Source organism: Artibeus jamaicensis, unplaced genomic scaffold (assembly GCF_021234435.1).
Source record: "Artibeus jamaicensis isolate MK-2021 breed Jamaican fruit bat unplaced genomic scaffold, CSHL_Jam_final contig_415, whole genome shotgun sequence".
NCBI classification, from domain to species: domain Eukaryota; kingdom Metazoa; phylum Chordata; class Mammalia; order Chiroptera; family Phyllostomidae; genus Artibeus; species Artibeus jamaicensis.
Window position 1 is genome coordinate 7,520,057 of NW_026521823.1, and position 24,138 is coordinate 7,544,194.

At 36.5% G+C, this 24,138-nt stretch overlaps 1 protein-coding gene across 2 annotated transcripts in view; it reads right to left on the bottom strand.

Annotated features, from left to right (window-relative positions):
- DIAPH3 (diaphanous related formin 3) overlaps nt 1-24,138 on the bottom strand; it is a 470,657-nt gene that overhangs the window by 187,856 nt on the left and 258,663 nt on the right. For both annotated transcript variants that reach the window (XM_053665456.1, XM_053665455.1), the window contains 2 exons: nt 15,202-15,441; nt 1,011-1,140 (listed from right to left, as the gene is read on the bottom strand). In XM_053665456.1, coding sequence (XP_053521431.1) covers nt 1,011-1,140; nt 15,202-15,441 — 370 coding nt within the window. The remainder of the gene's footprint in view (nt 1-1,010; nt 1,141-15,201; nt 15,442-24,138) is intronic.

Sequence of the window (24,138 nt, forward strand, 5' to 3'; positions counted from 1 at the left end):
ACCCATCCACACCCTGAAAACATACATCTCAGGAAAAAGTGTCAAAGAATATATCATCTCATTGAATCACATGCTTTTATGCAGGTAAATTACTGCAATCCCCATTTTATAGAAGGAAAAATAATTTAGATGGGGTAGGGAATGATAAAAGTGAGTTTTTTGATTTAAGAAGTATTCACTATAATATGGAAAAAATATATATTTAAGTTGACAAATTCCAAATTTAAGAAGGAAATAAACAAATGATAAAATACTTTTACACTGCTAATGACCAGTGCTCCACACAAAGAGGACAGTCACCATTTCAACATTTGTGTATCTTCATAGAGGTGTGCGTTCGTAAATGGGTTGCTGGGAGCCAAATTCGAGCCTCCCATAAGATCAACGTGATATACAAATAAAAACTAATCAAAAATTACAATTGATCATATCATACCCAAGTATTAATAATAGGTTCTAACTCTTTCTATGACCATTTATAAACCGATCTAAACCCACAGTCAGGGGTAGAAGCAGGTTAGGAAAGGAGTGAACTGAATCTCTGGAGGTTCGGTGTCTACCTGGACAGGGAAAGCAGGCTCCACCTGCAAGGCGGGTGGAGACAGATTCAGGACTTGAGCAAACAGGGGACACTGATTACCTGTGCTTGGCTCAGATACGCAATAGTCCCCAAGTACGTGTCCCCAGTGTATGACACTGAATCAAGGGAGCATGACGCTGGCTACCAGTGGGGCAGGCTTACCAGCAGAGGTGGGGCTGGCAGGCGCGCCTAAGGTTTAAACTGACTTTTAAATATAGGTAGGGCCTCAGTATCAACTCAACTTAGACTCGTAGCTCCAATAATGACAGTTCATAAAACAAATGTTCTACAACTTCCATTTTTAAAAGGACGCACTCAGTATGAAAACACCGTGACAGAAGAGCAAGTACGCTCAAATAAAAGGCATTACTTTCTGTCTTTATGAACCGAAGACCCAGAACAGCGGCATGTTTTCCATAAAAGCACAAACCTTTGCTAGCTTTGTCCAAATGTTCCAAATCGTTCACAAAATTCAGAATATCAGGGTACTTTTCTTCACATATTTCCACCAGAAAATGAAGTAGTGTTGTTTTCTGATCTGCTGATTTTGTGTCCTTTAGCTAAATAGGATAAGAGGTAGAAAAAACACAGCATCAAACACGTTTTGATAACTGGCCTATTAAATAATGTTAATACTATATTTTCTAGATAAGAATAAAAGAGTAAAATTAGTTCATTCTATTTTTGAAAAGCAAATATTTAAATACTTGCAACACTACTTTTTACATGTAGTTGTTTGGTCAAAGTCATTAACATTCGTTGAAATGAAGGAATAAGTTCAACCCAATCTGGTATGCAACATTTTATGGGGGAAATATATATATAGTAAGTACCTAAGAAAACAGAAAAACCTCAAAGTTAATTCAATAGTGTCTTTAAAACACCCCCGCTTTTGGTCATTTTTTTCACTTGGTGCATCCAGATAGAATGTGCACTATTTACTGTGGAAGCTGCAGATACACAGATGACACAGTCATTCCTCAAGAAGCTGTTTAGTGAAAAAACAAAGGAACGGAGAATACCTATTTATCGTATTTGGTGTGCCAAATAGTAGAGTAAACTAGTCACAAAGCACATTTAGGAGGACATGATGTCTAAATTGAACATCTGTAGACAGGAAGTTGCATGGGGTTAGGGAAGGAAAGAAAAAAATCAAAAGCTCGGTGTCAGGGGCAGAAGGAGCAGCTGTGGCAAACGGCCATGAATGCAGAAGAAAACAGCACAGTGGAGGCATCTGCTAGACTCCAAAATACTGGTGTGTCAGGGAGGGCAAGAAGGTGAAAAGATATAAATCTGATAGGACAGAAAAATAAAGAAAAATAAAAGAAAAAGTAGGCCATGCAATAGAAATAGGATTTTTGACCCCTAAAAATTTGGAGTTTTTAAGCAGATGACCACATTTTAGAAAGCTCCCTGTGTGGTAGTGTGGATAAAAGATGAGAGCAAGGGTAATAACAGAAGCAGAAAGAGTAAGTTAAAGAGCTGTAGCAATAATCCAGAGAGGGGAAGAAGGCAGCGTGAGCCGAGGTAATGCTTCGGGAATAAAGGTCGCAGGGCAGAGTGGACACAGAAGCTCAGGTGGTACCATAAGTGAGACAAGCCAGAATGGATGAGAACTGTTTGGGTGGGTGGGCAGCGAAAAAGTCACTTCAGCTGTGAACAAGTCGAGTTTGAAGTTTTTAAGTAATATCCAAGTGGGAATGTCCAAAAAAGGCAGATTTATATAAGTGTACGACAGTGTTCCTCAACCTTTTTCATCACTGCCAGCTAAGGGGCTTTTTAAGGAGTTTCACCCCCTAGTTGTTTGCACCCATGGAATTTTTAAACCACAGGCACACTGTACATGTATTTAGGTAGTGTATGTACATCTGTGCTTTACAAATAACAACAGTAAGACATTTTTGCTAACCAAGAACAACTTTTCTATCCCTACGAAGATGAAGAACTCTGGGAAATTCCTCAGGTGGTTGGAACTTAAAAGGAATCAACTGGTCTAAGACCATCAGTTTGTGAGCTGTTAGCCCTAAAGCTAAAAATTTGATCACATAAACTTCAACAGGTACACAGAATGAAAGAAAGAACAGAGGCTTGACAATCAGAATGGAACCATTCTAAGCTGAAATGGCCGAGGAGTGCAAGCTGAAAGGAGAGGTGGTGAAATCCAAGCAATAAGTAGAAAGATAGCTGGTGTTTTGTGTGCTTATTGGGGTAAGGAGTACTGAGTCCGAACACAGGACAAGTAGATAATCTGGTAGTGTCCCCTATAACTGAGGAATCATCCAGAGCAGATACATGTATGAGAGGGGGAAAAAAATCACTCTTTGCATCATACCAAGACTTAATTCAGAGCTGGAACTTCTTGGCCTACCTTACTTGGACAGCCTTATTTTCTTGTTGCTTTTCCAACAATTTCCCACTTTAAAATATAGATGTATCAGCCCTGGCCGGGTTGCTCAGTTGGTCGGAATGTTGCCTCATAGACCAAAAGGTTTCAGGTTTGATCCCTGGTCAGGGCACATACTTAGGTGGTGGGTTCAGTCCCTAGTTGGGAGATGTCTGGGAAGCAACCCATCAATCTTTCTCTCATATCAATGTTTCTCTCTCTCTCTCTCCTTCTCTCTTCTTTCCCTCCCTCCCTCTTTCCCCTCTCTATCTCAAGTCAATAAATATATCCTTGGGTGAGGATTAAAAATAATCTATAAGTATGTATATAAATAGACATCCACATATGTAATATTTTTACAAACCCTACCATCACTGAATATTACTATCACCACCAGAAGAAAAGTTAGTATACAACACAAGAATGGGGGCTATTCTATGCCATCATAAATATAAACACACACAATATTAATACAAAACCCAGAGCATTCCTAGAACATACAGCTACCTTTCTAGACAGCCTGACTTTCATATGATTACCCATGTAATAGGGTCAAACACTACATCGACCTACTCAACACACAAACTAACATTCAATCGCTATGCTGTACACTTCAAACTAACATAATATTGTATTCCAACTGCACTTTAATAAAAAAATGAAATGAACATTTAATCCATTATTTAATGCCTTTTAAAAGGAACACAAATCACAAAATCTGGCTGAATGTTTTGAAAGAGTACAGGAGGTCTGTCCGGAAAAAGTCCACCTATTATTAATATAACGAGAATGAGTTGAGTGACATTGATGTCACTGGCAGCCAAGGAGAGTGGACTGGAACACACATGTGTGGATAATGATGACCTTACTGTACTAGTCAGTGGGGGTGGTAGTGAGCATGTGTACTTCACATCTGAAATAACTGAGCGAGTAGAGCAATGAATCTACATCAAAGTTTGCTTTAAGCTTGAACATTCCCCCGGGGGAAACTACTGGGATGATTCAGAAGGCTGTAGCTTTGGGCAACTGGTGACTGGCAGCTTCATCATGACAAGGCACCCACTCATTCATCACATCTCAGGCTGAGTTTTTTGGTGAAACATCAAATCACCCAGGTGACTCAGCCCCCTTACAGTCCAGATTTGGTACCCTGCAACTTCTGGCTTTTCCCAAAACTAAGATCACTTTTGAAAGAGAAGAAATTTTGACCATCATTGAAATTCAAGAAAATATAACAGGGCAGATGATGGTGACTGGGAGAACTGTGTGAGGTCCCAAGGTACCTATCTGAAGGGGACTAAGGTATCATTGTCCTGTGTACATTGTTTCTTGTATCTTGTATCTTCTTCAGTATATGTCTGTATTGTTCATATTACATGGGTGGATACATCCTGGATACCTCATACTTCAAATGACCTGAACAGTAGAATGGCCACTAACATGCAGAGTTGGCCTGGAAATGTTGAAACACATCCTAAACTAGTTACATAGCCCTGGGCAAGTTACTGGCCCTCAATTTTTACAGAAGTAAAACAAGAATACAAACTAGACAGAGAAAGAGAACTCTTCAATTCATTTTCCACTCTAAAAATATTAAATATGTATTCCAGTGGACTTAGTGCTGGTGGATGTAGCAAAATCTAATTTGAAACAATGGTAGGATAAAAATGAAGAAACCTAGTTATAATCTCAGTTCAGAAGTTATTTTTGAGTGCTTGAGCTAATTAAAATCTTTCTGAGTTTCAGTTTTTACATATGGTGAGAATGTTAATACAATTTATAAAAGTTATCTCTCAACCGTAATTGCATTCATGCTATCACCTTCAATGGATAAGGCCAGATTAAAAGTAGAAAACTTCTGCAAATGCAGTTTTCCTTTGTACAATTAACAGTTAGCATAAAAGTTGTCTCTCTCTTTTTTTAATAGCATCGAGTAATGAAGCTCTTTATGCCTCCACCCCACCCCCTTTACAATAGCATCTGTCTGGGAAATCCTGTCCCTTCTGTGAACGCTCCCCTCCTGATGGTCACCAGTGTACACCCTTCCTATCGTGCTCCTTTCATGTGACACTAGATACACAGCCTGTGTGGAACATTAAGACAAGCACCACCTACCTCTCTAATTGTAAAGCCTGGAAAGAGTGTTGCTGTACTGTTTGTAACATAGCGAAACAGCCAGCAACTGCTAGGATTGATATACCAAGCCTCTATGATCCAACAACAACCAACTGGATCAATGTTGATTTTTATTCATGAGCAGCAAGATTCTGAATTAGAATCCTGGAAATACTATAGTTTACGTAGCTAGCATGTATGAATTTACTGAAAGTTAAGTCTGCACATCTAATACATTTAAGTCTTTAGAAACAATCATGAAGCTAAACACTAATTTACAGAGGATGGTGGTATGTTGGTTGTATACTGAAAACATCAAATAACTAGCAAGTAGCATATTGGTAAGTTTAATATTAAAAAGTATACTGTGGATAGTAAAAAAAAAAAAAAAAAGCAGAATTCTCCTAGGCCTCCAAAATCTATTTTTAACAATTATGACAGAAAAAACACCCCCTGCAAATTTCCAATAAATAATCTGAAATGAAATTAAACCTAATAAGTAAGAAGTTCAAGAAAGAAACACAGACAGAGATCATTTGTCAATAATGCACAGCGTCTATTTACAAACTATATGGCTCTAAATCTGAGGTCGAGCCTTTTTTACTCAGGTCTAACATTTCCAGAAAGAAATCTGTGATTCTACCAAGGTATTCTTCCTGCCTCAATTACTCTATTTGCTCCCTCCTTCCCCAAATCACTTAAAAAACAAACTCCTGCTAACAGCAGGAAAGCACAACAAAATGTATTTGTCAAAATCTTTACTTGCTGCTCAATTTTTTTCACCTTTTTGATAAACATTAACAGTAAGGAGGGCACATCCTATTTCTACTAATTTCTCATATCAAACGTAATCAGTGATTAAGTCAGAAGAGGGATGCTTGGGAGATAGTGGTCATTTTGCTGAAGAGACCAACGTGAGCACATTTGTAATGCTAACTTTTGGAAAGAAGCAAAGCTAAAATATTTGCTTTGAAAACTCACTTAGGTTTAAAAATATGTTTTATTTAAATTTAACAGACATTGCTTGACAGAATTCCTTTTGTATTATTGTCAACAGATTTATCTTCTTGATGAATAATCATCACTATTAAGCAGAATTTCTTATTTATATATTGCTTCTTTAAGGTACATTTAATGTGGCATACATGTCAAATGAACCAAAAGATGGATGGACTTTCTTCAACTGCTCTATTCATTCCAGACAAAATAATGTTAAAAGCAGATACTGTAATAAATCATTGCCTAGTTGTCAGTCTGGAGCAGAAGTTCTTTGTTGCTACAGGGCAAGCTTTTGGAATATTTCTAAGGTACTTGGCACAAATTTGGATGGGAATGAGGTTGGGCAGGGCAGGGAAGAGCAACAGGGGGAAATGGGACAACTATAATTGAACAATAAAATCAAATTAAAAAAAAGAATATTCCATTGTTTTAAGCACAATGAAGAAAATTCCTAAAATAAACCTTAGTATCTTGGTGATTTTCTTAATTCAAAGGCTGTAAACCCTTTACTCTTCGATAATAAAACTTATATCACATGAATATTATTAAATGACTAATTCTTCTCTCATTATGTTCCTGTAATCTGAGTATGTTTCCAGAAACCACTGTTTCAGATGTTATAGACATTGCTGACCACCAGAAAAATGACCAAAGTATGAGTACCCGTAACGATGAACATTCTAGACGACCATCACTTGTGAACAGCATTAATGCTGAGAGTGACAGCAGCAGCTCCTTCATGTGGCACTTGCAATGAAGCAGAGACAGGCCAAAAATACATGTTTTATGCTTAAAACACTCATCATTCCCATTATTAAGGAGGAGACACAAAGACATTCGCGAGATCGTGTACTGAGCCCTGCATCACACAGCTGCTACCTAGCAGAGCCAAGATTTGCGCCCATGCCTGCAAATCCGAACCTCTTCACCACTACAAACACAGTTCCTCGACAGAAGTCTTTTTCTAGTGGGTTTTATTGTTCATTAAAAGAAACAAAATTCTCAAAAACACAGTGGACAAAATAATACTAAGACAAAAGAGCACTAATGCAATTTAAAATACTGAAGCTCTAACACCTGAAAATTCTAGCCTGGAAAGTCTCTGAAAATGAACACCCTCCACCCTCATGTCATTTCTAGTTCTGAGAGCATGATATTCTTTTGATTGTTTTATATTTTATGCTAATAAAATGCCACCTGAATACTATAACCCAAACAGCAAGCCTTTCCATATTGCTAATGTAATAGTGCTGACATAAAATATGAATATGGTTGGGTGAAAACATATCTGTAAAGTTTAAACTTTAACAGATTTTAACAAGTATTCATAATAACATCATCTTTCCTCTCAAATCCTTTGCAGAGCAAAGTGATTTGTATATGTATGAAATAGCATCTCTAAATATAAGTTAAAGTTATCCACACAAAAATGAACGTGTAGATACAAACTTCCAACGAATGTCATAATTACTCAGATAAGAAGTTCAAAAAGTCAAGTTCACTCTAGAGAAACCAACCCACAATTATAGAATAGACAATATTTTCTGATATGCATAAACACATTAAAAATAATCACTCCCTAATTAGATTTTTCAAAAAAACGATGCATCCCTCCAAAATGAATGGAATTAAAAATATTAACATGAACAAATCTGGCATGGATATAACCATTTTAAATTCATATAATAAAACTTTTATAATGATTTTAAAGATGGGTAGAAGTCAATCAATACTAGGTAAAATAGATAATTGGATAAATTTATGGTATTTGTATATAAAATTTTTTATATTTTTGCTAAATTTTCACTTTAAAATAAGAGGGTTGAAACATTAAGCAAGCAAAAAAAATTCCTATGGATAATAAGGAGTTCTAAAATTAAAATAAGCTGGTTTTACCATATACTCATGGACATTCAATTTAAAAATTATAATATTTTGTTGATGAGTTTTACACCTATGTTTATGAGAGCCATTAAGCTAAATTTTTCCCTTATTGTAATATCTTTGTCTGGTTTTGGGGTACACCTATGTCATCACCATACCCTTCCCCTCCACCTTAAAATCAATGTGCATAAACACCTCAGAAAGTACAAGCAATAACAATGTGTGTTTTGCCTCTGGTCCCCAAAATCGAGAAACAATGCAGATCCTTGATAAAGGAGAGCTAGATAACAAGCTTCCTGGAGTATCAGAAATAAAGCACCCGTTTACCAGGGGAGACAGATGGATGCAGCCTCTGATTTGTGGTAGCTGTTGATAAGCACGGTGTTGAGGAGGACCTGGGAGTCTCACAGATCAGCAGTGTTTGTCCCAGGAGCAGCAAGACACACACACAAGTGGTGTATTTGTTGTTGAGAGCATTACAGTTCTATTAAAATAATAATTCTAATTTACAATAATTAATTACAATGGAAACCAGTCAGAAGTAATATGAATAGAATTCATCAACAACACTAGTTAGTAAAGCCAACTGTATGTTTCTTGGAAAATGCCATGCATTATTAAATGGTGTTAATGACTAAGTCAAAAGGGGTTAAGAATCTAAGTAGTTTCATGTTGCTTTGGAAGTCAGTATTTCAGTGATTTAATTGGATGGATATAAAATAAGAATGGCATTTGTTATCTGCAAGTCTTTGGCCAAAAACTGCTTTACTTTCAGTAGATGCCAAATTTATAGTAGGATTTTGCCAATTTGATTAGAAGTGAAATTTCTCTCAAGTTCTTCTAAAACACTGCCTGCAGATGGAACAATGGGTTGGTTTGGTAGAGGTCTTTCTTAAAAATAATTTCATAGTATAAAAGAAAAGGTGACCTATGAGAACCAAAAGTTAACCTGTGTGAGTGATTGTGACAGGTGGGCACCATACAAACTGCCTGTGACGGGAAGAGGTATTTGTCTTCTGCTTTTTAAAATCACTGTAACTTCACCTGTGCAAGGTGGAGGCCTGTGAAATAACTCAGGATCTGCCATCAACTTATTTCATTTCCATTGTGTGCCTCACATTCGTATTCCTTTCACCCCCCCCCCTTTTTTAAATTTCATAGTAGTGTTCATTCGTCACCAAAAAAGAGAAGTAATGGTTTTTGGAAATTCTCTCACCACTTATCACCCTACAGTGAAGAAATAAAGTTGCTTCTTTTTTGTTTGTTTTTGTGTTGGTTGGGTTTTGCTTTTTTTGTTTGTTGGTTGGTTCCAGACCACCAATCAAGGATCTTCAATTCTGAGACAAGGCAATAGGGCAGGAGACAGCTAAAGTGATTCTCAGGTCTGTCAGTGCATTAAATCATCAGGAACTTTTTTTTTAATGCCACTAATCAAAACCCACATCTATACCTGCCGAGGTAATCTGATGCCGGGCTGACATATGAGTGTTTCTCACAGTTCTCCAGGTTGAGAATCAATGTCCTGCAAGAGGGCTGTTCATAATTTCAGGAAACCACTCACTGGTATTGGTGTATTGGTGGAGATATTAAAGGAAAAAATTCATTTTTTTTCTAAAAAATCTTCCCCAGCACAACTTTGGCAAAGTTATTCAATTTTGTCCTGTGCTTATAAAAGGAACATTTAGAAGATGAGATAAAGTTTTCAAACACTAGAAAAGAGAACTCAGATAAAAATCAATCTTGCATGACAGCACCCCACCTTCATCACCTAACTCCCCACAGCCACAGCCCACTACTGTGCATCCCTCGATGACTACTCTTTGAGGTGAATGCACATGTTCTACTGCCACTGAGAACACACAGTGTGCTATGGATGAATGCCGTGGATGAATGTATAGTAGAATCAATGGCTATTTGTTTCTGTAATTTTCCCCAAAATCACAGCACAAACTCTGATAAAATTAGTTATTACAGTTAGTAAAGTCTTCCAAAAATCATATCTACTATCCTAATATATGACATTAGTTTAATTACCTTGACAAAGAGCTACACTTTACAGTTCCAGCATTTATTTGTATTCACTGAGATGATTTGTTATTCAGATCATAGTGAACATTACTAAACACATGATATAGTTATTGCATGTGGATTGATAACATCGATTTTATATTTATAAGGTAAAGTCATCTCATATATTTTAATATGATGGTTGAGTCAACGCCTTCTTCTGCTAGATCTCCTTGGGACCAAAAGATGTTGGCCTTACAAACAGGTTTTTTTAGAGCACAAACTTCAACATTATCCACATACAATTTCTTTCTAGGTGTTAGCGTAGGTAGCTAGATAATAATAAAGGAGAAGGAAGCAAAACTGGCTAAGCTTAATTAGGCAAGAAGCTACAGCTTCACACACCCCAGGTGACTGCTGCATCCTCTACACCCTGGACCTAATGCCGGAAGTGGGCAGAAGAACTGGGTACTAGTCATCAGCCCAGATTACCCAGGGAGAGACAAAACAGCAGAGAAAACCCATCTGCTGGGCCCACATGCAGTAGAAGCTAAGATGGTAACCATGAAAGGGAGGCATTTAATTTGGGAAAAAGAATGGAGAGGTCAGGGAAAGACCCAGTCAGTACAAGCCCAGAAAGATCTATGAAATGGATTGGTTAGAGGAAGGGTCCGGCACAAGCAGACAAAGAACTGGGAGACTGGTCCACTGGATAGCCCAAGATAATGTAATCTACACTTGACAAAGGTCTCTTGCTCAGTAACACATTCATTTGTTGGTTCATTCCTTCCTCCGTTCTCTGTTCCCTCTCCATGGCTGCCATGGCAGCCCAGCAGCCACAGGAGCCCAAGCATGGGCCCTAAGGTGCAAGCTGTCAGCTGTCTGGCCCCAGCAGCCAGGCAGGCTCAAACACAGGCCTGGGCTGGGCAGCGCATCCGCAGCCAGAGCACAGCCAGAAACAGAGGCTAAGCCGGAGGACGACAGACTGAATGGCAGTCAGCTCTGGCATGGACTGAGTCAACAGCACAGAATTTCTGGACTCTGGCCCTGCTGGGCTTGGTGAAGGCAAGGCTGGGCTTCTTCCACAGCGGGATAGATGGAGATGACACATGGGGAACCTGGGAGCAGTCTTATTTCTACTGCAGTAAATCTTACCACTGTACCTCATCCTCCCACTGGTAGGTCATTGAAGTGCTTTTCTTTTGATTCTGTGGAAGGACCCCATTTCCACGGGCAACATCCACAGGCATTTTGGTCAGGCAAGAACCTACCATTTGCTGATTAAATTTCTAAGGATATATATTTCCATTTAATCAATAAAGCTCCTAAAAATAGAATATAATCTCAAACTACCTATTATCACGTTTTTATCTAAAGTCTAGTCATACCTTTGGAGGACTTTGATGAAGTAGTCCATCCATTGTCCGAAATTACAGGTCTCAGGAAGGATAATCCATTTGAAAAGCCATGTTATCAGAAAGCAAGTTACTAACTCTATTTTACTTAAACTAGAAGTAGTATTACTGTAACTAAAGACCATACTTATATCTTACCATGAGGGTTCTTTTGGAGTGCCAAGTCCTACCATGCCCTGAATACACATTTGTAGGAGATGAGAAAGGAGAAAGATGGTAAGAGGACACTTGTAATGAATGTTTTCCCACTTATTGTTTGTAAGAACACAGCTCTGTACCACATTTTTCCTTTATGACACTACACATGCAAAATTTCTTATGAAGGCCAGCTCTGGCTAATCACAGAAACCACTATTTTTAGCTCATGAAAATTTTCATAACCATGTTTGTACTTCATTTTTACCACCAGAAATGCTCAAACGTATGCATCTACTATAATTTTTATTTAACTCTTAATAATAGATTCTATTTTATGTTTCCCTTATATCTCATATTTCACTTTTATATTTATTTATTATAAGCTATATTAAATCTTCAGGGCAGAAGAAATTAGACGAACCCTTTTCTGTCTCTGAACTCAGTTATTTTAGTTAGCCATCTCAATGACAAATAGATACAAGAATATAATACAGCTCCTAAAATATAATATATATGGAATTCAAAATTCACATAAATATTCCAAAGTTAATAAATTTAATATGAATCTTCATGCACAGTTCACACTTGAGATAAATGTACAAAGGATACTTACAAGTAAAAAACTGGGATAGAGAATATCAGATGTCACAGGGTTACCTGGCATGTTTTAACAGCTTAAAATACAACTCTGTCTTTCTACTTTCAAGTAAGTTTTAAATTCCTTGTGTGGAGACATGATCAAACCAAATGCTTTATACTCAGTGTGAAAATTCAATCACAATTGTGAAAGATCAAACTGCTACTTATAATAAAAAAGAGAAAACATGATGAGATATCATCTTGTTCAATATGTGCTTTCAACTTGATGCGTAGGCTAATAAAAAATATGAAGTTCTACTATTTATTTTGTTTTTACACAACATAAGTCTCCTAAGAGGGATGATTAAAATATCCAGTCTCACTGGCTGAAGAAAATAGAGTCCACTTTATTATCTGGAGACAGATTAGCCAGTTTGCAGATTGACTATAGTAAAATAAGAACAGCATGCATTGCATTTGTAAAAGATTTTAAAATTACTATGCATCAGTGACTGTATCTCAATACAAGAAGATGTCTATTTTCAACTACATGATAACTAAGAGATAGAGCATTGTTTCTACTGCACTGCCATTCAAGAGCTATTTATTGATTACTTACTATATACCAAGCACTGTCAGGCTACTCCACCTCATTAATCAGTCCTAATCTCTCCTCAACGTGCTCTTTCAGAGGAGGACACGTGGGTCAACACTTTGTGAGTTGGCCATAGTTCTGAGATACAATATCTAAACAGAAACAGACACCTAACACCAGGAAACAAACACCAGGAGATTTCTAGGTGTGAACTTAACTTCTCCACCACTTGCTCTGCATTCTGTTTTCCTTTGCTTCCCTTCTCGGGGAAAGCCTGATCCTGGCAGTCTAGCTTCTCTCTTTGTCCTTCAGCTTCCAAGTTCATAATCACCACCCCCTGACAGTTCCCCACATGTTTCTTAAATGTGTGCACTTCCCACCATCCCCTGCCCCATTCTACCTGGAACTGCTCTATTACTACCTTAGCAAAGACCACCATCATCCCAAAGCACAATGACTATTATATAATGGACCCTCAAATATTTGCTATGTAAGTAATAAGGGACATCAATCAGATGCTCTTCAAGACACTGAGGTAAACAGGGAAGAAAACACCACAAACCACCTGAACTTCATTTTTAAGCAACCGCTCCAAACATGTCAGTGGCATGGAATTATCTTTGACTCTTCCCCTTTTCCCTTCACCTCCCATTGTCTTCCCTATTTATCTTCTCAGCTACATTTCCTCTGTCACTCTCCTAGGTCACATGCTACTGTCAGCCAATGACAGTCTCTCCCACTGTAGCCCTCTAACCAGTTCTGTCCATAGAACTTGCTTTCTGCAATGAAAGAGGTTATATTTGTATTGCCAGCATGTATGGACACTGATTCACTTAAACTGATTCCCAAAAGTGGGACTGAGGAGCTAAATCTTTTAGTTTAAATTTTTATTAAATTTAAATAAAAACATTTGGCTAATGGTGACAATGTAGCTTACTTTTTCCATACTGCTACTAGAATTATCTTTCTACAAGATATCTGAAAATATCACTTGACTTATATAGATAACATGTCTCCATAAAACCTTGACCATGAGGAGTGACATTTGAGGCTTTTTGAGATCTAGGCCCATTTACTACCTCATTTCCATTTTCTCTGCTCCTCTTCTCTCGGCTCCGCCTGTAACTAGATCACTCAGTGTACTCACACACGCCATGATACACCTTTCATACAAACTGTTGATTCTTGCTTAGAATGCCTTTTCCTCTCAGGGAACACCCACTCACTCTTCCATATCCAGTGCAAATTTCTGTTCCTCTCTGAACACTTGATGGCCCTCCCTTAGCAGAGCTAATAAGCTCCCTTAAAACATTTAATCACAATGAATGATTTACATGTGAAAAATGTACACTTCACACATGCTAAGTAAATATAAACCGTATTAAATGAGACCATCAGGTCAAGCACTGGGCACAACAGTCACTCTATAAATGCGTGAAGTCTTCAATACATGTGTGAGAAACCACATCACCCATGCTAGAGACCTTAACAGAATACAGACAGCCAAAAAAAAAAAAAAAAAAAAAAAAAAAAAGGAGATATAGAGGAAAATGAAAAGATGGAGATGGAAGAGGGGAAAAGCTCGCAAAGCTCTGATATCAATGGGAAGCTCAGGTTGGGGAGCTAATGTAAGAAAAGTCATGAAAATACTAAGAGATTAAGTATTCAGCAAACCCATAGCTAAAGCTGAACTTGTTTCTCACCTTCCCTTCCTAACTGGCAATAGCAATAATCAAATTCCTTAGTCAGGGAGAGTACATGTTACCAGGTCAAGAATGAGAGAAAGCTTTCCTTGAGATGTGCAACTGAGAAGAATTTGTTATAAGGAAATCAATAAAGCACTATTACTCTGACCCATTATTTAGAAAAGAGCTCTCTTACATAAAACATTGAATATATTTGCTGTAGAAAATGTTAATCTATGGAAGAATCTAGCAGAAACAAGTATCTGTAAACTTACACAATTTTCATATCCTCTAAAATTATATTTAGATAAAAACATTTCAAAATCTGTTATTCCTTTATGTAATCATGACTTCCCCTTTATATAAAGCAATCTCACTTTTCCCTCCCTTTAGTTTGCTTGCAAAAATTAAATACAAAGAAAGAAACATTTAAATAGTTAAAGGTAAATATTTTAGTGGCAATCCTAAGCAACTGTCAATAAATATCATAGATTCAGGTACCGAAATTGAAAGACAACATTTTGATGTCCCATTTCATCAGTTTGAGAAAGCACAGGTTTATGACATGCCTTTGTTATTAATCAAATGCCTTCAGATGGATTTGCAGATCAAAGAGAATTAACATGTGGATTTAGGTCAGAGGTTAAGAAAATTAGCTCTGTTCACTCTGGGTTTGGGTTCATGGTTCGGTTCAGGTTCTTGACAATGAACATATCAAAATTAAAAAAAATAATTAAATATATGTAATCAGGGCTGGCATTCTACAAGTAAGTGTGCAGGCAAATATGTATTTCGAAAAAGACAAAAACAAATAAACTCACTTTACAGAGGGAGCTAAGGTTAAATCCGAAGGTTTGAGCATTCCGGGAGCCGGCATTCATGTAGTTTCCCATTAGCAATACAAGTTCCAGCAACTTGCTAAAGCTTTTGCTCTTCTTTATCTCTTCGCAGGCGGTGCTGACAGCCATGATGTCAGGTTTGATGTTATTCACCTGCTCTTCAAACTGAAGCTTAAAGAGAATAGCACTGAGCCGTGGCCGCAGTCTCTTCACATTGCTCATCTGATTGAAAAGAAAATAGCAGATTTCCTTTAAAATGCATGGTATACTTTAGTACTGTAAGCCTGCAAGTAATCTGGGATGATTTATTGGTATGACAGTACCGAAGAGGCAATATGTCCCCTAAAACTGATAGCAGGAAGAAAGAAAAATCCTGGTTGTTTTTCTGAGGAATCCAGAGCCATCCCTCAAAAAACAATAACAACAACAAAAACAATTTAGATGCTTAATGAAATGAAAGCTTTAATTACATGATAAAGTTTAATTAAGCAATAAAGTACTGTACCTATTTTTACAACTAAATTTTAAAAAGAGGATACAGAGGCAACAAATTACAAAGCATTCATATCATTAATTTTGTTCGAAACTGAAACATGCTGGGTCACATTTAAGACATATTTAGAAAGGTGTACAAGAGGGTTTGTTTTCTTCAAGTAGCTAATGCTGTCCTCAGAAGCACTGCTGACTACGAGTACATGTTAGATAGAAGGAGAGTAAATAGGTCCCAATTTGTACCAAAGTGACTTTCTTCAGCAACGCAGGAAAGCGGAATGACTACTGACATGTACTAAATTAGCAGAGTTAGACTCCAGAAGCAGGGGCGTAACAGGAGACAGAAGCAGTTGGGACTTGGGGTTTCCCTGCCTTCCCAAGTTTGGGACTTGGGAAGGCAGGGGTTGAAAGTGTCAAAAATGTACACAAAAGGGCTACAGGGTTAGCAAGTTCTTGCCTTAAACTTACTCCCCATGTTCTAACAACACCTGTAAAGGAAGAGCCAGCCACTTACCTGAAGGCTGGAGACCTAGGGCATTTAAGCTACATATAAATTCCTTGACCAAATGTGTCAGGAATTTGAGACTTAAAACAGATTGATGGGACAGTAATAGTTTAACTCTTGAACTTCAACAACTATTATACACATCGAAAGCAGTTTCCAGCAAGGTCAGGAAAAAAATAACAGAACATGACACGGTTAAAACAGGAACCACTTCCTCAGTCACAGACCCAAAAGGAAAAGCTAAACAGCTCATGAGGTGCACAGGATATCTGTCGAGGACACAGAAATATGTGTCCTTGACACATGATAATAATAGGTGGTGGTTATTTAGAACAAAATATGCCATACAGACGCCTAAACTTATTAGATCCAATAGGGTAATACAGATATTATTTTAACAATGCAACAATATAACCCAGCACACTCATCTAAAAAGAATTGAGCAATAAAGAGTTAATCTCAGTAGATACCTCTGAGAATATATCTTCAGATGGACCAAAATCTTACAATGACTGGACCGAAAAGTTTCCTAGCAAATAGTATAAATGTCTAATTTACATCAGTACTCCCCCCAGGCTCTTGGCATGTGAAATGTTTGTTTATGTGTACACAGAAGAGAGTCTATGAGCTCAACAAATACAGTTACCAAGAAGGCCCCCGCTACAAAGTACTTTAAGGAATGTTTTAAAATTCCTTAACTTCAAGGAATGTCTTCAAATTCTTGTCTAGAGAAAATGTTTTTCTCCTAGGAGAGAGTAAAAAACTATAAGCTCAAAAAAGACATTTCTTAAAGGAAAAAGAAATGAACTAATAATGATTTTATAGAATAAGTTTAATACAAAATTTTAGAAAAAAAGTGAGGTTCTATTAGAATGTTTGACTATTGAATGTCTAGTACACAAAGTAGATTTAAGCATTATTTCTATAAAGTCATTTCATATGTTTTAAAATGCCCCCAATGAACTCACTTTCTTGAAATTTTTATACTTACTTAAACATTGCAAATGGTATACGAGGTCTGTCCAGAAAGTATCCAATCATTTGATATGAAAAATAGAGGTATTTATTAAGGAAGATACAAGATAAAAAAACAATGTACATAGGACAATGACACCTGAGTCCCCTTCAAAGTGGGCACCCTTCATTCACCTCTGGCTCTGACCTCCATGAGGAAGTCTGGCTCACTGGCAACTGTAGCACGACATCACTTCTGCTTTGGAAGCAGAAGCCACAGAACAAATTTTACCACGACAGGAATTTTGCCACAACATGTTTCATGCCAAGATTCTTCATCAAAATTTCAGTCACAGTAGATTTTGGAATCCTGAGATCTGCTTCTAGTCCTTGCACTATCTTTCGCTGATCTTTGTGACTGCAGCCTGTACATGTTCAACGTTCTCAGGTGTTCAACAAGCAGGTGTTCTGCTTGTTGCAGGCCTTCCAGCATGTGGGTCACTTTCAACAAATTCTAGACCATCTTTGAAGCTTTTGTGCCACACTTTTATTTGCACTGCATTCCTTGCATCATCCCCCAAAGCCTTCTGAATCATCCAAGTAGTTTCCATGGAGGAATGTTCAAGCTTAATGCAAAATTCGATGCGGGTTCATTGCTCTACTCACTCATTTTCAATGTGACGGCCATACAGTACACATGCTCACTCAATAGCATCTACCCTCCACTGACTAGTACAATGAAGCTGTCATTGTTCACACATGTGCATTCCAGTCCACTCTCCTTGTTACACTGATGCTGTGCAAACCTTTTTCATTATATTAACAATGGCTGGATTTTTTCCAGTGAAGCCTTGTATATTCATATTATATTGCAGCAAGTCTACATAATACTCTATTATATTTAATATATCCTTTAGAATAATAAGATGTACAAAAGAACACTCACTTCAGTATATATATTATGGCCTTCCAGAGGTTTGTAATGAGCCCCTAGAATCGGTTTTCAGTCTGTGCCTTTATTCATCATCATGAAGTTAGGTATTTAGCACTTTGCAATAAACATGAGAAGGAATCCTCCAGTATTCCATGAAAACCATTAGTATTACAAAATATATTAATTTTAACATATTGCATACTAGTAAACTGCTTTGTGCAGAAAGAGGAAAAAAAGACTGCTTAAATGGCTATACAATGCCGCCCCAAAATATGTTAAAGGTTTCCTGCTGACAAGCTAACCATACGCAGCCAGTATCAAGTAATTAATTTTCCTAGGGAAAAATATAACCTAGATTTGTATGAGTAATGAGTCTACCTGGCACTAGGGACAGGTAGCTTGAAAAGATAGAGTAAGTCTATGATACAATGCAGAACAAAGTGTTCAGGAAAAACCCTGATAAAGCAAAGTCAGGAAAGCCAACCAAACAACAGGTCTTTGACCACAGTTTCGTAAATTGGACGTCCTTTTCATATCGCTCTTTCTTCCAAACTTAGAGTTAGTATTTTGACTGATATGAAATAAATGTATTTTAGTGAATGAAATTATTGAGATGAAAAGGGACATGAGAGGTCACCTGAATGTAGTCACTGTCTTTAGTCCACCATTCAGCCCACTCCAGCCCCTTAGGCCAAATGGTTGCCCCTTTTATTAAAAAAAAAAAAAAAACAGTGAAAGCTAATGTCCAAAGATCTAAATCTGGAGACCTATGATAATAACAGCATGACTTTTTCTTATTAATCAAATCAAAGTTTATTTCTTCAGATGGAATCAAAGAAAATAGGTTTAAAACAATGGGGAAATATTTTATTTTAAACCCTGAAGAACGTTTCCTTATTACTTCACATAGTCTATCAACACTAGAGATTTGCATTTTGTTTGCTTGCTAAGAAACCTAGAAAACTCTGGCTGGGCTATTAACGCCTAAGGTGAATGCAAAAATAAAGCTATAGTGCACAAATCATTATTCTCAATGGTATACAAAATCACCAAAAAAAAAAAAAAAAAGAGGAAGGGCTATCATAAAAGTAACTTTAAGATAGTTAATAATTAGAATGTTAGAGGAAATTATGTCATTTTTACAGACGTATCCTTTACATTTGTTAAATAATCTTCGCAATGTAAACCCAAAGCACCAAAGTCTGACAAAAATGAGTTACAATCTGAAATATAAGGGTATAAAAAAGTAAAGAATATTTGATTTCACTACTATTTCTTGAAGGCAGGGAGCAGTACTCCTGTAATCTCCCACTACCACCACAGATGACTCATGCCAGAATGAAATAACCTTAAAAGCAGTGACTAGTGAAAATTAAACAGGCAAATTCAGAACCCTAAGAGTAATCTGTATTCTCAAATGTTGCTGCTGGGCAACATACGTAGTTGGTACAGGGGCAACATAAGATGAAAAGACCTTTAGAGAATCAATTAAGCAACAAGTCCTGACTGGGTGCCCACTGGGTGCCCGCTGAGGGCCCACTGGGGGCCACGAGAGGTGCAGAGGCAGTACTTACTGCCCTTACAGCACATTTCCTCTTTCTTCTTCTGTCTTAAAAGGTAAAAAGTACAACAAAGTCCCCAAGGAGATGTGATCTGTCAAGATCTAATTTTAATTGTATCTATTATTCTATGAAGAAAAAAAACTAATTTGGTATTTTTATACCAATTATGTTTAATGCTGAATATGGTTCACTTTATGCAGTTTCTTTTATAAGGAAGAAATTTTCAGGAGCCAACTTATTCAAAACTTGCTGGGTTTTGCCCCTTCCTGTCTGCAGGCTTACTTAGGCTCACCTCAAAAGAAAGTTTAGTACATGTTCCATCTCTTCATTACTTTTACCTAAAGCCGTACATAAAGTCATAGATACTTAACTGTTCATTTAACTTTCAACCACTACAAGCAACCAACTGATTAAAAAGCTACTTGCTTCAGTCTTAATTGACTGACTAAACCTTTACTTTATACACTTTTAAATACATAATTATAAGGAATAATGAAATAGTATTTCAGGAAGGCTAAATGACGCTTCAAGGTCACATACTGCCAATCAAGCATACAGTTCTACTAAGAGCATCACAATGTAGAAATTAACAACCGCAGCTTAAAAGCCATCTGATACTCATACTACTTCTGCTATGTCTTCCGATAAGAATGGACTTTAATTTCCCCACAGCAGTTATTAGATAAAACACCATGGAGAGGACCCGGCTGTGTGCTCTGCCTACTACGACTTCACATTCCTTTCCTTTCTCTTGGGTATATCCATCTACCTCCTGCTCTGCTGAATTTTTAATATTTTTTCCAGATCCACACTGTATTCTCCACTCATATTTCCGTATTAGCCAATTATTCTATTCTTGCGGGAGAGGTGTGATAAGCAAGCAGAGGGTGAAAAAACAAATGCATCCTTGTGAAAGACAGGACTGAAGAAAATGACAAAGGGTTGAGGGAGGGAAGTGACATCTGAGAAACAGGATCTAATAACAGAATTAAGACGCTTATGAAAAAGTTTTGAACTTCACTTTTCTAATTAAACTAGGTGAGAAATATCTAACCATTATCATTAGCTGGCCAATATTTTCATGATCTCCAGAATTCTCAGAAAAAAGCAGTGTTCATTTTACTTCAAGAGAGGCGTCAAAAACATAGCTATTCAAGTGCTCAGAATATTTTTTAAAAATGTTTTTTAAAAGAAATGTGGCCTTACAGTATTAAAACTCATAAGCTAAAATTATTTTTAAAAACTACACAACAGCAAAGTACATATGGTATGTTTTTTACAAGTTTTCATAGGAGCAAGGTAAAGCCAAGAAAAAAATATATTAACCAGATAAAAATGTATATTCCTCTAGCTAGCTAGCCAAGAAATCAACAATCAGCTATAGACATCATAAATAGCTTTGCCATTGTTTACAAATGCTTATCAATTCTGGACCACCAAGGATTTCACAGGAGGTCCAGATGAATTCTATAGATACTCAGGTGGTAAAGCTAGAGAGCAAGAGACTTATTTAACTTGGCAATCTTAGCAAGCACTCTGAACACATAAGTTTTGTATCTGATGAATTAAAAAGCTGGCATAAGACTCTGAACTATTCTGGTGATTTAAATTCATTCACGTCTGCTTCCAGACAGTCCCCGCCCTCCCAGAGAAAACCAATGTTTTTACTCCTATCATTATAACTTAGTTTTGCCTGTTCTTAAAAATTTGTATTAATGAAGCCTACAAGAAACACTGTTTGAGTCTGGCTTCTTTCACATACCAAAATTACTTTGAGATTCATACACACCTGGTGCAATTGACTACTTTGTTCCTTTTCATTAGTGAACAATAATATTTCATTGCAAGAACACTCAAAATTTGTTTATACATTTTCCTGTTAATAGTTTTTGGGGGTGTTTTCTTTTTCATTTTGAAGCTATGTAGAGAATTGGGTTGAATACGGACTCAAAAAAATGGTATTTTAAGTCCTAACCCCAGGTACCTGTTAATGTGAACTTATCTGAAAATAGGGTCTTTGTAGATGTGGTGAACTTAAGGATCTTTGCAATGAGATCTGCTAGATTTAGGGTGAGCCCCGAGCCCAATGGCTGATGTCACTTTAATAGAAATAGTAGAGAGAGAAACAAACAGAAGGCAGCGATGGGAAGGCGGAGGTAGACTGAAGTCATGTTACAAGCCAAGAAGTGCCGAGAACTGAAAGCAGCTACCAGGAACCAGGAGAGGCAAGGAACAGATTCTTCCTCAAGAGTCTCCAAAAGGCATCAACCCTGCCAAAATGCAGATTTAGAGCTTTTGGCCTCCAGAAATGTAAGAGAATAAAATTCTGTTGTTTTAGGCCATCAGGGCTGTAGATGTTGGTTACAGCCACGTGTGAAAACCAATACAGGATATTATGAATAGCCTTATATGAGTCTTTTCATTTCCATGAAATATCTAAAAAATTATAGTAGAAATGTATACATAACTTTATAAGAAATAAAAGTTTATACCGTTTTATACCCCCTTTACTGTTGTGGTTTATTCCAGAAGCTGTATACTTTATCTTTACATATTTAAGTCTACACTACAAGCTCTTATTAATTAATTACTCTGTGTGGTGTGATGCAGGAGCTGAGATTCATTTTATTCCACAGGATATCCAAGTTTTGCAACACCATTTGATACCAGGAAGTTCCTTTTCCCATTCACTAGCCTTGAAGTCTTTATTGCAAATCATTTGTTGGTATCTTTGCGGGTCTATTTATAAACTTTTCAGAAAAAAGTTTATTTGTACCCATATCTTTGAGCAAAACCTTACTGCCTGGATATCAAATCAATAGTCTAAGTCCTCCAAGTTTGTCCTTTTCCAAGTTCATTTTGTCTATTCTAGGTTCTCTGTATGACATATAAATGTTTGTAATTTTTATCGACTGCTGTAATGAAACCCACTGGGATTCTGATTGGGAATGTGTATCATATGTTTATTAGTAATTTACAGATCATTTGAGGGAAAAAATAAAATCTTGGTAATATTGAGTCTTCCAGTTTAATGAACATGGTAAATACCTCATTTACAACTTGAATTTCTCTCAGCAATATCTTGTAGTTTTCAGTGTAAAAAAACAGCTTATTTAGTGAAATGTATCCTGAGTATTTTAATCTTTTTGGTGCTGTTGTAAAAAGCACTATTTTTTATTCTGTTTTCCAATATATATCATTGCTACACAGAAAAATACAACTCATTTTGGTATACTGACTATCTTGTTAAATACACTGATTACTTCGAAAAAGTTTATTGCAAACTCCTTATGCATTCACACAGACAAAAGTAAACCATAAAAAATGGTTTACTTTTTCTTTTCTTATCACACAGGCTAGGAGGTTCATTATAACGCTGAAGAGGTAGAAACAGATAATCCTTGACTGGTTTCCAATCATAAATAACTGAGCACTTAATATTTTACCATTAACCATGAGGATAGTTCCAGCTTTTCCATAAATGTCTTTTATTAGGTTGAAGAAGTTACTCAATTTCTCGTTGCTAAGAGATTTTGTCATAAAGCAAATTCTATCAAATGCTTTTTATTTTACATCTTTTTAGATATAACTTGTCTCCCTTTGTTTCTGGTAATAGGTTAACTACATTTTTTAAGGTAAACCAAGCTTGCACTACTTGGTCATAATAAATTCCTTTTAATGAGTTGCAACATTTGATATACAAATATTTTGACACTTTTTACACATGACTATGTATGAGTCTTTCAGTTTCTGTAGTGAACTTCCTTCTTTGATTTCTGATATTGGTAATTTAAGATTTAGTTTTCTTTTTCAATGTTTTCATTTTCATTCAGTTCAAACTAATTGTACTTTGACACACAAATAACTTAAGTGTGTTACATAATTTTCAAAGAGATGTTCTATTGTTGTACAAGTCAATTGTTTTAGATAGAAAAGCAGAAAACATATAATGTAAAATCTGAATCTTCTAAAAATTACTGAGATCTGTTTTCTGTCCCTACATGGTCTACCTTGGCAAACACTCCATGGGTATTTGAAAAGAAAGCATATAACACAGCTATTGTGTGAAATGTTCTACAAATGTTAATTCTAAGTTGGTTGATAGAACTATCTTGATTTTCAAAATATTTACTAATATGTTTGGTCAGTTTCTGTAACATTTACTGAAAGAGGAGTGTTTAAAGTCTCATTATGATCAATAAATTATTTATTTCTCCATTTAATTCTACCAGTTTTTGCTTCATGAATTTTGATACTGTGTTATTGGAAGCATACATGTTTATGATTATTCCTAGTAAATCACTCCATTTATTAATATCACTCTTTTTTTCTTACAGTATGCTTTGCATTGAAATATTCATAGCTATGCTATTTTTCTTTATTTTTACTCTTTGTTTTCTATTTGCCTGTTGTTTTTATCTTTCTTTTATACCTTTCCTGATTTTGTGCTAATCAAGCAATTAATATTCCAT